Source organism: Girardinichthys multiradiatus, chromosome 6 (genome assembly GCF_021462225.1).
Source record: "Girardinichthys multiradiatus isolate DD_20200921_A chromosome 6, DD_fGirMul_XY1, whole genome shotgun sequence".
NCBI lineage: Eukaryota > Metazoa > Chordata > Actinopteri > Cyprinodontiformes > Goodeidae > Girardinichthys > Girardinichthys multiradiatus.
The window spans coordinates 24,683,936-24,698,809 of NC_061799.1; the positions used below are offsets into that span (position 1 = coordinate 24,683,936).

At 40.2% G+C, this 14,874-nt stretch overlaps 1 protein-coding gene across 1 annotated transcript in view; it reads left to right on the forward strand.

The window, feature by feature from the left end:
- The window catches only part of LOC124869873 (laminin subunit alpha-3-like), a 98,494-nt gene that overhangs the window by 27,177 nt on the left and 56,443 nt on the right, over positions 1–14,874 (forward strand). The window contains exons 7-14 of the mRNA XM_047368073.1: positions 1,870–1,985; positions 4,924–5,042; positions 6,314–6,404; positions 10,036–10,167; positions 11,612–11,662; positions 11,749–11,796; positions 12,733–12,867; positions 13,056–13,190. Of these exons, the coding sequence (XP_047224029.1) occupies positions 1,870–1,985; positions 4,924–5,042; positions 6,314–6,404; positions 10,036–10,167; positions 11,612–11,662; positions 11,749–11,796; positions 12,733–12,867; positions 13,056–13,190 (827 nt within the window). The remainder of the gene's footprint in view (positions 1–1,869; positions 1,986–4,923; positions 5,043–6,313; positions 6,405–10,035; positions 10,168–11,611; positions 11,663–11,748; positions 11,797–12,732; positions 12,868–13,055; positions 13,191–14,874) is intronic.

Genomic DNA, 14,874 nt, shown 5'->3' on the forward strand with positions numbered 1-14,874 from the left:
GCCCAGTGTGGCTGTAAATCACCGCGGTGGCAAATGTTTGTATGTGACAAAAACTGTTATTTGAAACGCTAAAATTCTGGTGGTATTCAGGTAAGATATTCCAATTTCTACTTCAGTTCTCACCAGCATTGTTAATCTGAGGTACGTCAGCATCAGTACTTATCTTCCCCAAACAACTAACCAGGGAATATTATATTAATTATGCAGAATGAGTAATTCAGGTATTGTGCAAGTCTCACTTTTATCCACATAACTAATTCAAGGTTTACTCATTAGCGTTTACTTGAACTACAGTAATGTAGCTTTGAACAGCTACTTTGAGGACACCATCTATCATGCCACTCAAATTTTTATTAGTCCATCTAAAGTTACTCTTATCGCTCCAACATGTTTTTGGCCCAAACATTTATGCTAATGGTTTTACAATCCAGGAGCAAATGGGTTTCCAACAAAAACACTGTTTTTGGGCTTTACCTCCATGGAACTCATCCAATTAACTTACATAGATTTTCTTTGTGGCCATAGGTGAGGGTAGGAATGTAGACTAACCGGTAAATCAAGAACTTCGCTTTTTGGCTCAGCTCTCTCTTCAGGTTGGAGGTGAGTTCTTGCCTCAAGTGGAGGAGATTAAGTATCTTGGGGTCTTGTTCACGAGTGAGGGAAGAATGGAGCGGGAGATCAACAGACGGATTGGTGCGGCTGCCACAGTAATGGAGGCGCTGTGCCGGTCCGTTGTGGTGAAGAGAGAGCTGAGCCTAAAAGCGAAGCTCTCAATTAACCGGTCGGTCTACATTCCTACCATCACCTATGGCCATGAACTTTGGGTCATGACCGAAAGAACGAGATCCCAGATATAAGCGGCTGAAATGAGCTTCCTCCGTAGGGTGGCCAGGCACTCCCTTAGAGATAGGGTGAGGAGCTCGGCCATCCGGGAGGGGCTCGGAGTAGAGCCACTGCTCCTCCAGATTGAGAGGAGCCAGTTGAGGTGGCTCGGGCATCTACACCGGATGCCTCCTGGACGCCTCCCTCGGCAGGTGTTCCAGGCACGTCCCACCGGGAGGAGGCCCAGGACACGGCCCAGGACACGCTAGAGGGACTATGTCTCTCAGCTGGCCTGGGAACGTCTTGGGCTCCCCCCGGAAGAGCTGGAGGAGGTGTCTAGGAAGAGGGATGTCTGGGTGTCTCTGCTGAGTCTGCTGCCCCCGCAACCCAGTCCCGGATAAAGCGGAAGACGACAAGTATGAGTACAAGTACGAGATTTTCTTTGTAGCTAAAATGCTGCTCTATTCTTTTACCAGTACGCAGCCATACATTAATTCAACATATTCCCATTAAAAAAGTACTTTTTTATCGATAAAATTATTTAGCCATCCTTATCTGTTGTTGTGGAAGGCAGTATTATATTTCATCGCCTTTAGGAAATCTTAACTCTCCCCATATTACTGATACTTTAGCACTCTGGTGCCAAAACCGGCCATAAAGCCAAAACAATGTAGATGTCTGATCATGTGAAACATTTCAAACCAAAATTAAATCAAATGTCGCTCTGTGTTAAATCAGAATCAGAATCAGCTTTATTGCCAAGTTCGTACATACAAACAAGGAATTTGACTCCGGTACACTTTGCTCTTTGGTTTTGTTTTTGCATTACAGAATATACATATTTACAATGTACAATATACACATATATAATAAAAAGGTGCATTTGCAACATCTGTATGCTGTTGTTTTGTACTCTATTGAATGGCACCACGTTTGTCATAACTTCATAGTGATAATGTGTCAATGATGTGCTGCTAAAACTATTGTCTCAAAGGTGCCAAACATCACAGACTCACTATGTCCCACTGTCTCGTCCTCTTTCTTTAGACTTCAATGCGAGTGCCAACACAACACCTGCGGCGAGTCATGTGACCGCTGCTGCCCAGGCTTTAAGCAGAAGCCGTGGCGTGCTGCAACTGTTGACAGCCCCAACGAATGTCAGCGTGAGTGTTCCTGTGCAATCCGGCATACAGAGCAAATCTCACTCTGCTCCTCCTCATGCTGCTGGCTCTTGAATTACAGCCCTAAGAGAGGGCTGAAGTGTCCTCTTGTCTCTCATATTAAATCCCAGTTGCTGATGCCCTGATATGGTATTGTATGTAGTGAGTGTTGGTGAAGATTCGACAGGACATTCCACTTATGGTTTGAGCAACTAACCTCAGGATAGCTGCTTTTTGTCTGCTTACCTTGCTGGCTTGCCAGTCGTGCAGGCTTCCACCAGCCTAGATAGTGAAATTCCTGAAGTGATCCATCCGGGGAGGCATCAGAGCCTGGATCTACCGGAATCTATTTGAAGTGGATTGTCGAGATATTGTCCACCAGCAAATACAGTGCCTTGTAAAATATTTATACCCATTTATATTTATCATTTTCACGACAACAAAACTTTTGGGGTTTTATGAGACAGATGAGCAGAAAGCACTACATAATTTAGAAGTGCAATACAAATAAAACGTGGTTTTTAATTTTAATTTTTTTCACAAAAAATTGGACAGGGGTGGTTTGCATATTTATTCTGCCACCCTAGGTCAATACTTTGTAAAACCTTTCAACCTCAATCAGTTAGGATGGTGTAAGGATTATGATTATTGATTAATTAATATTTATCAAGAATTATAATTTAAAATCATAATAAAAAAATAAATAATAATTTCTTAACCAAAATCATTACTTACGAATAGAAATCAGAGAAGTCCTCCTGGTGTTCTGATGTCTCGATTGCAGCGATCAGCTGATAAAACGGTGGGGCCACGCCCCTTTAGCCACAACCAGCTGATCGCCCCAAATCTTGACAAAGGGTCATAAACTAAGAGGCGGGAACTCAGTGGAAAAACTCCAGTAATAAAACTGGAACAATGAATTGGTCAGGCGAGACCCAGACTCGCCTTGAATGAAAAACTTTTAAAAGTCCAACTTCTAACTCCTGGCTGATTTGAGATCAGCCAGACAAAACATTAACCACGAACAATTCAGCAGCGCTTGTGCACCAAATCAAAACACAGCTCAGCATAAAACACTTCAATCAGTATTGCATGCAACAAGTTAATACCTTCGACTAACTACTGGTGATTCTAAATCACCTTCACTATACCTCATCCTGCCCAGACCTCTAAATGCACCTATCCGGTTTAATATGAAAAGAACAAAATTACTTTGACGTTGATTTCTGCTCTTCACCGGATGAGGATGGATCAGGTCTGAAGAAAAAGGAAGGGAGGGGGACCTCGCATCCGTGATCAAATTAAAGAAAAAAAACGGTAATTTCCTATCCGTCCAGGAGGGGAAAAGATGAACGATTAGTCGACTGCAAACACAAGGAAGAAAAATGAATCTCCTTGGAATTAGAACCTCTGTAGGTCTCCACCTGCGCCGGGTGTCGGCGTGGTCTTCGATCGGTGAATAAATCCTCTGATCTTCTCGTATCAAACAGATTTCCAGCTTTTAAGCTCTTCCAGGAATGGCCTTGTGGAGCAAAAGTTCGCCTGCAAGCTTTTGTCTCTCCAGATATGCGCCTCCGATGCGCTGTCCTGTGAGACATGCTGGAAATGGCCACGAAACTCTCCATGTCAGCCGGTTTATGCTCCCAGTGACGTCAGAGCTGCGACGTCTGTTGAGCTGCGCAGGTCAAAATATGCGACCAAAATGGATGGCCCCAACAATGGAGAGCATCTGCAAACATACATTTTCAAGTCTTGCCACAGATTCTCAGTTGCATTTAGGTCTGGACTTTGACTGGGCATGAATATGTTTTAATCTAAACCACTGTATCTTTGGCTTTAGGTTTAAGGATTAAGTTTCCTGCTCTTAGGTCTTTTGTGGCCTCAAACAGATTTTTTTCCATGAATGCCTGTAATTTGCTGCATCTGTCTTCCCATCAAATCTGACCAGCTTCCGTGCCCCTACATAAAAAAAAAACCAAACAATATTCCCACAGCATGATCCTGCCAGTGCCATTTTTCACTATGGGAAAAGTGTGTTTAGCAGGAAATGCAGTGTTTGCTTTTTTTATATGTCCAGACTACCACTCTTTACATGTTTTATTGTTTTCTTTCAAAATGGCTTTCTTCTTGCCACTCCTCCACAACAGGTTTAAAATAATCCACAACTTTTTGTCTGACTTGTCTGGTGTCTTACTTGGTTTTCATATTACCGTTTGTTCACTAATATTCTCTCACAGAACAACTGTGTTTATGCTGAGACAAAAAAACATATGTGTCAATTTACCAACTAAGGGACATCAGTGGGCAACTAGAATTTATATGCACTTCATTAGGAAAAGAGGAAACTGTGATACCACTAGTAAATATTGTGATAATCAGTTGTGAGTAATGGATGCAAAAGTCCATCCAGGTGACCAAATGTAATATCGGAAAGCAAACTGTCCTTTGTGATGAGGATATGGCACATATTGAAATTGTGACTTCTATTCTATTAGCAATGCTTCATGGAGACTAAATACAAATGCCACATTGTTCAGATTTTACGCTGTAAAATTTTGTTTTTTAAATTTTGTTTTATTTTCCCTTTCCTATACTTAGGACAAAGTGTCAAAAAGTTCAAGGGGTACAAATACTTTTGCAAGGCACTGTATTACCAATGTGGAGACACAAATTAAAAGGCAAGGATTGACAGGACTTATAACAATAGAAGCAGTCATTCACTAAAAATGCATAAACATTACAGAACCCCAGATATGATATACGAGACGAGGTTATGCTTTCTTGTTAAATTAGCATTTTAACTATTTCTCTTTTAACTTAACAAGAAGCTTTAGCTGTTTAAACACACGTGGGAAGACATTTAGATGAAGGAATTCAGGCAAATGCAAATGTTCTGATTTTGTGTTTGTCTGCATGTCTGTGTCGGGGCTTTCCACCTAAGCCTGCCAGTGCTTCTCCCATGCCTCTGACTGTTATTACGACCCAGAGGTTGAAAAGAGGGAAGCAAGTTTGGACACCTTCGGCAGGTACAGTGGAGGAGGAGTGTGCATCGGCTGCCAGGTATGAAATGTGTCTTGTTCAAACTGATTCTTGTTTATAAATCAATGTTCAATCATGTAAAATAAATTTGTGAGGCTAAAATAAAACTATTTGCAAAGGACCGTAATATGTTGTGCAAAGAAGAGATGTTCTAGACAGAATCTAGGAAACCTTTCTTGTTTTCTGTCTATAAACATAGATTTCTTGCTAAAATCATATGTTTCAATCCAGAGCACATAGCTGCTGTTAATGTAGATATCAGGTCAAGAACACAGCAATTAATATTTTTGTCCTAAAGGTATTTTACCGTTTTATTTTTTGCAAAATTCACACTTTGCTTTACTTTAAAGGTTTGCTATTGAAGCTTCCTGTTCTTTTCAGTACAGCAGACTATTAGTTCATGTCAATTGGCACTTTTTGCACAGACGTTTGACAGTCATTCGGTATTTCAGCAGCTTATGTTTAATAGCATTTTTTGTGGATTGCGTGAACTGATGCTGCCCAAATTATGTCCTGGTGTGATACAGGACATAAAGGCAGATAGACAAGTAGAGATGCAAAGAAATGTCTTCTTTTTAAAGAAAGTGAAAACTTACACACCAAAGTTCAAGCTTTAAGGAAACTACAAGGGGTAGCACAGGGAACCAACCAGCATGGAGCCAGGGAAAATAACCAGGAAAAAAGAAAAAAGGAAGAAAGCAAACTTAGAGTGTTGAGAGAGTGATTAATGAAATGTGAAGCAGGTAATACTGATTGACTGAATGTGAAAGAGCTGCAGGGAAGCGTGAATCTAGGGATATACAGAGAAACACTGGGATAAAGCTAAACAATGACTCAACAGAGTTGTCCAAACAAAAGAGTTAATCAAAATCGTAATCCAAAGTGAAAAGCAACCTAAGAACAGGTGTTAAATGGAACCCAGAAAGTAAATAGAACACAGTGCACAAGAGAAAACTGATTGACAAAATAAAACATGAACTGGGTTATACAAAGAGAAACAGTAATTAAAGACTGAAACTCTACATAGAACCAAAGCAGTACATCAAAGACTAACAGAGCATAGTCACAAAATTAACATAAAATACACAACCAAAGTCCTAAGGAACATGACACCAAGTTCCCCTCAACAGCCGAGGAAAGCTCGGATCAATGTCTCATATTGACAAATTGGCCCAGTCTTCAAAATAAATTTTACAACCTACAGAAATATAAAATTTTGATGAAGTATGCATTTGTCCAAAAACTTGTGTAGTTGTGTGTTTTGCAAATTACTTGTTTCTGTTGTTCTTTAGCACAACACTGCAGGAATAAACTGTGACAGATGCATTGAAGGTTTCTACAGACCTGACGGAGTGCCTCCTGAGTCTCCCACTGGATGTATACGTAAATAAAACTTTCTCTTCATCCTTTTGACTTACTGTAAGGCAACTTTCAATTTGTTTACTTTTTGCCAAATTGCTTCATAACATTTAAAAAGTGTTGTGACACTGCTGAGGAACTGCTGGAAAGAAATGTTGACTCAATGTTTGCTGACTCATTTGTCTATTAATCTATTCAACTTTGACATGAAAATGTCTAATGTGCCACCAAGTATATTCAGCCCTGTGTCCTGACATTTGATCCTCACAAACAAACTAATAGATAGAAATTGCATAAATGCGATGCTAATACGGGTGTTTTTGTTGTCTAAAACTTACTGCCTATATACATTTTTGTCATCCAATGCACCATATCTTACAGTGGCTCTAAGATGTAAGGTCTTTTTCTCCCCTGCTGGAACGTTTACTTCAGCTGTATCAAAAACTGAAACGTGAATAAAAAAGTGAACTAAAAAAATGAACTGAAAATCTGTTCAACAATTCTCAACATGCAATATACAAGATAAAAAAAGTTAATACAGAAGTAGGGTGAAGCTTATATATTTTCTACAACACTTTCTTTCTGTTTGGTGTTTTTGTTGTGTTTTATCAAACCCCGTCATATCTTACATCTCGAGGCCTCCATAAGATCCCGTAGGTAACTCCTCACATCAGCTCTTTGCTGTAGCTCCAAGCGATACAATGAGCACATGTTTTGTAGGGTTTTCTACAATTTACTGCTGGTCGAATCTAAATACCATCCACACATGATAGCATTTGATCTACAGTGTAACCAGGAAAGCCTAAATAGAGTTTTAGTGAGCGAAAGGCTTAAGGGTGTTGTTGCAGACAAATGGCACCAGTGCAGCGGCGACACTGGCATCACTGGTTGTACTATCTCTAAACTGAGCTTTACAATTGTTTACCTTACTGGAATGCTTTGTAGCTGTTCTTTGTGGTAAGAACAGCTGACAATTTTGTTTGGACGTTGCCAAGTGGGGGATGTAAAGTGGTTGGTCTGAACACTTTAAAAAAAGTGGGGAGCAACCACAAGCTCAGGTCTGTTTATGAGGGGAACATATGAAGGGTTAGTAAGAATCTTTTATATAACTACAAACATTTTTATTGTTATTTAGCTGCTGTGGAATTTGACTATATGTTTTGAATATTTATCTGGTTTTCATTTAAAATATCCTGGTATTTCAAAGAGGTCACAAGGCCATAAACTCTGATACAGTTCCCGGGACCTTTCACAGATAAATGTAAATAAGCCCAGAGTATCACAACTCCTCCACCGTGTTTAACAGCAGGCATATGGGTGAGCCTCCTGTGTTTGTTGGTGAATTCAAATTCAATTCAATTCAAAAATACTTTATTAATCCCAAAGGGAAATTAAATGTTGTTATAGCTCATATTATGAAGGTTTCCTCAAAGAGTCGTTGTAGATGCTGATGGCTGTGGGCAGGAAGGATCTCCTGTAGCGCTCTGTCTTACAGCAGATCTGAAGAAGCCTCTGACTGAAGACACTGTTGTTGTAGGACAGTCTCATGAAGAGGATGCTCAGGGTTCTCCATAATGTTCTTCATTTTATGAAGAATCCTTCTTTCCACAATGATCTCCAGAGGTTCCAGAGGAGTCCCCAGAACAGAGCCAGCCTTTTTTATCAGCTTGTTGAGCTTTTTTAAGTCCCTGGTTCTGATGCTGCTTCCCCAGCAGATGATGGCAGAAGAGATCAAACTCTCCACAACAGACTTATAGAAGATATGCAGCATCTTGCTGCAAACATCAAAGGACCTAAGCTTCCTCAAGAAGTACAGTCTGCTCTGTCCCTTCTTGTAGATGGCTTCACAGTTGCATCTCCACTCTAGTCTGTTGTCCAGGTGAACACCGAGGTATTTATACTCCTCCACCACCTCCACTTTTTCTCCCATGATGAAAATAGTTTTTGACTTATTCCTGTTTCTCTTAAAATCTACAATCATCTCCTTTGTTTTAGTCACGTTCAAAATGAGATGATTGTTTCCACACCATGCCACAAAGCGGTCCACCACCTTCCTGTACTCAGCTTCTTGTCCATCTCTGATCCACCCCACAACTGCAGAATCATCCGAGTATTTCTGCAGATGACGGGAGTCGGTCTTGTACTGGAAGTCTGAGGTGTACAGAGTGAAAAGGAATGGTGAGAGTACAGTCCCCTGTGGTGCTCCTGTGCTGCTGACCACCTGGTTAGACCCACAACCCTTCAGTCTCACAAACTGTGGTCTGTTTGTCAGGTAGTCTTTGATCCAGGAGATTGTTGAGGCCTCCACCTGAGTCTTCTGGAGTTTCTGACAAAGCAAATCAGGTTGGATTGTATTAAATGCACTGGAGAAAACAAAGAACATGATCCTCACAGTGCTGCTGGTTTTGTCCAGATGACAGTGGGTTTGTTGAAGCAGGTGTATGATGGCATCTTCAACTCCAACTCCACAGCGATAAGCAAACTGAAGGGGGTCCTGATGGTTTACTGTTTTCTTACTCAGGTGGGCCAACAGGAGTCTCTCTAGGACCTTCATGATGTGAGATGTCAGGGCAACAGGTCTATAGTCATTGAGGACTGATGGGTGAGTTTTCTTTGGTACCGGAACAAGACAGGAGGTCTTCCACAACACCGGAACCTTCTTCTGGGCCAGGCTAAGGTTGAAGAGGTGCTGCAGAATCCCACAGAGCTGCTCTGCACAGCCCTTCAAGACTCTAGGGCTGACATGATCTGTACCTGCAGCCTTATTCCTATTCAGTCTCTCCAGTTGTCTCTTCACCTGACTTCTTGAGACACACAGGTGGAAGGGGGAAGCAAAGGAAGTATCAGCATCTTCTGATATGGTTGAAGGCAAACATGTAGAAGCAGAAGGGTCTAGGGCTGAGGTGGAAGATAAAACATTTGAGGTGTTACTGGACAGCTGTGGGTCAAAGGAAGGTGGAATGTCTGTTTGGCTGTGAGCAGGAGAGGAGAATGCGAAGCTTGTTTCTGAACTGAACCTATTGAAGAATGTGTTCAATTCATTGGCTCTGTCCAGACCTCCATCGGTCTGATCATCCTTCTGCTTGAAGCCTGTGATCTTCTTCATCCCTGTCCAAATCATCTGTGAAAAGCTCAATCTTAGTCTCATCTAACCAAAGCACATATTTCCAGTTAAAGTCCCAATAGAGTTTAATAAACTCCTTATGTGTATGATTGTTATAGTAAGACAGATTAGGCCGACCAGAGATACAGGCAAATTTAGGTGAGTAGTTATTCTTTTCAAGCCATTCCCCAGCTTAAACTCAACACACATCTGCTTTCGTTGACTCTCTTTCCCATTTTGAAAAGTGGCTAAGAGGAATTGATATCTATGTCACATAATATTCATTCCCCATTGTAATAAGATGTCATGAATTACTAAATAGACGTTCCAACATACTCAAATTATTTCAAAAGTAAAATATACATAAATAAATCTTAGACTTACTCTACAGAGATTTTGTGGGGTGTCAATAATTGTGTTTGTGGTGCTGTTTGAGTTAATTGTGTGAAATTATGCCCAAGTGGTATCATCACATCTTTACCAGGGACATCACTACTTGTGTGGTTATTGAAATGTTTGCCTATTCTAATGAAAATCTCTGACACTCTTTAGCTTGTAGTTGTGATGAAAGGATTACAGCTGGCTGTGAGATGGGGTCTGGAAGGTGTATCTGCAAGCCACAATTTGCAGGAGAAAACTGCGATCGCTGCTCTGATGGACGTTATTACTATCCTGAGTGCATTCGTAAGTTTAGCTTTCCATATACCTTCAACATTTTGATATTAATTTTATTTGTCAGTTGAATAATACATTAGACTTTAAGACAAATGTATATACATTAATCTGCAATGTTTGGGCTATATATGGAAATAAATGTAGTCCAAACAATAGCACTGACATTTACTTTTCCTTCAGTAACTGGATAAGGATTTAATGTTGACTCAAACCAAAACAAATGAAAATGAGATCTTTATTTTACGGCTGAAATTATGTCTAGCAGTCTTTTTTTAGCATTTTCCTGGAGTTTCCCTACAAGAGAAAAGTTTATTCCTGTTGGAAAACAAAGAGAGATAAATTCACCCACTGCAGATTGGACTCATGTTATAACACATTCCACCAAAAAATACTGAACCCTGAAAGAGAATTTCCCCATATTATCAAGTGGGTCTTCTCTGGCAAAGACTCAGCTGTCTGCAAAGCTGTAGAGATAAGACACTCAGTCTTTCATCTCTTAGTAATTTTTGATGTTTCATCGACTGTTTACTCTGTCGCTGGCACATGCCGTCTTCAGGTTTGCCCGGGGTCCTTTGAATCATTAACTTCACTTTTAATTGTTGTTTATATGTGAAAGATTTATTCTTTTAGTTTTATTAAGCGGTTTTCTTATCCGCAATCTCTTCGCCCTGACAAAACCAGGCTCCACATATTGACAGGCGCTCTTGGCTCCCTGAGATGTTTGTTGTTTTTTGTTTCTGCGTGCATCAATATTTACACATACTGTGTGTTACCATTTGAAGGGAAGGTTGTGCAATTTTTATTCTGAAATTACATGATAATTACCACACATTTAAAGCAGAGATTTAAAGTAGTCCCAGTGTATACATTGAAAAATGTTTCTTTCAAGTAAAATTATATATATTAATCAGCAATGGTTAAAGCCCTGTCCCACTCCATTTAGTTACATTGGTTTTAATAAACGTTTTTCTCCTTTCATGGTCACCAGGATATCAGTCAAAATAACAGCAAAGTTCTTTGTCAAACAGTTTTGGTGCTTGGTTGAATGGTGCCCTAATCTCTGCACTGTTCCTGTCATCACGTTCATCTCTCAGCTAACATAATTCAAAATCTATTTTCTTTAGAAGATTAGTTTAAAGCTACTAACCAGGCTTTTCTGTAAAATCAGCCAAATTTGGTTTAATTATGATTTGTCAATCCAGTTAAAATCTACCATTCCTAAAACAAGCTTCCATGCACACAGGCCTCTAGTGACATTACAGAAGGAATGAGGCAACTCATCAGTATTGTTTTGAGTATATCTATTTGTAATTTTCTTTAAAATCAAACTCCTCTAAGTGCAGTTTTATGCTTTTATTAAGGAAATTTAATTTTCACACACTTAAAGTCAACAAAGATGGTATTATTTCATTGTTATCATTATGTCTTCATTTAATGCCTTTTTTGGAAATAGCTTACCCTGTATACTTGACGACCACCAAATCGCCTGCAGGCCCAATAGTGGGTAAGTTAATTTTGTAGCTTGTCACAACACAACTGAGTCTGACAGGCACTTTAAAACTGTTATTCTTGTTTTCTCTCCCTGTGTAGGACCCACTGCCTGCCCCCCAGGCTATTTCAACTCTCCTAGATGTCAGCGTAAGTGTGGTTAGACCTAAAATGAAGCTGGGCTATGTTGCATGCTTTTATTGCTTGTTCTCAGGGACATTTTCTGTATTTATAGGACCTCTGCTAGTATATGCCAGTTGAAAAAGCTTTTTATTGGACAACTTTCTCAGTCATCTCAGTCATGTTTTACTTACACGGAGATAAAATAGTTAAAGAAAGACCGAAGACGACAATGTTAGGTACCACTTAGTCTGACTTAGTATGCGCTTGAATTAAACTTTAATAAGAAGGGCTTGAGGTCAATCATGCTTGAATTGATTCAAAACTGTCTCTTCTGTTTGGATTTAAAAATAAGGGTAAGAATACTGACATGTTAGATAGAAATGAACAACAGATAATAAAAGCGTAACAGTTGGATGGTTCAAAAAGATCTGGTCTATCAGTGAGGATTTAAGTTAAAGTGCTCTATGCCCTCTCATTATAGCAGCAGTCCTCTGGGACTCTTTAGTGAGAACTCACCAGGCTAATATTAGTCACGGCCCCTGTTCTAAATTCCCTTTTTTTATTTTGTTTGAGCTGGGAACCAAAATCTTAAGAAAAACCTCTAACCCCTATCAATTTCAGTTATTTTATTCTTTGAAGAACATAAACAAACAATAAATAATCCTTTAACCTGTCAGTTCAATAAATATTCTTTCTCACTGTGAGCCGACTGAGATAAATTGTGCTCAGCAGATTTTTATAAACTGGATTTCACAGTTTCTTAAGGATGTAAAACAGTGGCAGTCTCTGGCGGGGTCAGCAGTAGTGCCAGGTTTAAGCACAAACAACACCAAGCAAGGCTCCGCAAGTCATACAGAAGTGTAACTACTATTTAATAGCAAACATTGTTTAGCTGGGCCACTAAGTTGCATAGGGAGTTGTTCTTATTGTGAAAAAAAATACCTCCTCTGTGTTTGTCTGCAGCGTGCATTTGTGACTACAGAGGGACAATGCACGTCGTATGTGATGTTTATGGGCGCTGCCTTTGCCGTCGGGGAGTGGAGGGGGAGCGATGCGACCGTTGTGAACCTGGATACCACTCCTTCCCACGCTGTCAGGGTGAGAGAACCCTCAACCCAAAGAAAATATTGATAGTGATACTTTTTATTTTTAAAGAGATGGCCAAAGGATGTTATGAAATATATTAAACCATAAAAGGAAGTCTGGATCTGTTCCAGCGATGTGATTAGTAGAGATATTTTGAATACATCTCCATTTAGTCTATGATGATGTATATCTGTCTTCAGCATGCCGTTGTGATGGGGCTGGGGTGGCTGAAAACGTGTGCAGTCCGAATGGTCAGTGTAACTGCCTCCCTAACTACCAGGGCAGTGAGTGTGACCAGTGTGCACCAGGTTTCTATGGATATCCAGACTGTGCTGGTGAGTTCTGCTGGTTTGATCGTGCAAAGAAAACATGGAGCTTTTTGTTTTAGTGCAGAACAGGAGCATAAAATCTGCAGTTTTCCAAAGGATCCTGTAAAAACCTACCTAATCCTGTTTGATATCTGTCATTTCTTAGGGAATTATAAATGACACTCAAAGAAGTGAAATGCAGTTCTAGTCAGAAACTGGAATCTAAACAGGATCAAAATTATACATACATGCTCAAAAAAATTAATACACACCCTTTATATTTCACTTAATGTCCCATAGTGAGTTGTTAACAAACCACATATTTTATAGCCATTAATAAAGTCCTGGTGCTATTCTGGCTGGCCCTTTGACCGCTTTTCCTGTCTGACATAGTAGATCTCATTCAAATTGGATGGTTTCCTGCGAGTAACCCAGCTTTTATTTTTTAACATGTCGGACATCGGCCCTTTTGGAGGGTCATTGTAAAAGCTTTACGGCCTGCTTTATCCATTCCAAAAATAATGTTCACGCATTTTTGAGGTCATTGTCCTGTTGGAACTCCCAAATGTTTCAAAGTTTCAACTATCTTACCCAAACAGTCACTCTCAAGTGAAAGGAAAATTCTTAGGATTTTAGGAAGAACAACCCAGGGACGTACAAGAATAAACTCTATCATGAAATGGAAGATGCTGGAACACCAGTCTCACTGACCCCGGTGGACCCAGTTTAACTTAGCCAAGTAAAAGCCCCTGTCCTAAAAGCAATACCTTTAAGCAACAGTGAAATTCGCAGCTGCTCACACGAGCAAGCCTAATGTCTTCTGGAGAAGGATTTGTTGTCAGACAAGACAAAGACTAAACTATTTTACCACAATGACACACTATTTGTATGTTTGGAGGACTCAGTTTGAGGCATTCAAACCTAAGATGTAATGCTCAGCAGCGGATTGTGTTTTTGTTCTCACTGTTTGTGTTTAAATCCATTCTGTGCCCACGAGTCTACCTTTCCCTCGGCTGCACTGCATTCTGTTGATTGTGCTCACCTGGTTTTCATGTAGCTCATTACACCTCCGCTGTATTTAAGTTCCTGGTTTCTGTTTGCGCTCCACGGGATTCGTCTGTTGCTGTCTCTCTGGTTCCTGTGTTTCCTCCAGTCTTGTAAGTCTTCAGTTTGATCATTAAAATATTCAATTCAATTCAATTCAAAAATACTTTATTAATCCCAAAGGGAAATTAAATGTTGTTATAGCTCATATTATGAAGGTTTCTTCAAAGAGCCGTTGTAGATGCTGATGGCTGTGGGCAGGAAGAATCTCCTGTAGCGCTCCGTCTTACAGCAGATCTGAAGAAGCCTCTGACTGAAGACACTCTGTTGTTGTAGGACAGTCTCATGAAGAGGATGCTCAGGGTTCTCAATAATGTTCTTCATTTTATGAAGAATCCGTCTTTCCACAATGATCTCCAGAGGTTCCAGAGGAGTCCCCAGAACAGAACCAGCCTTTTTTATCAGCTTGTTGAGCTTTTTTGAGTCCCTGGCTCTGATGCTGCTTCCCCAGCAGATGATGGCAGAAGAGATCACTCTCTCCACAACAGACTTATAGAAGATATGCAGCATCTTGCTGCAAACACCAAAGGACCTAAGCTTCCTCAAGATGTACAGTCTGCTCTGTCCCTTCTTGTAGATGGCTTCACAGTTGCATCTCCACTAGTCT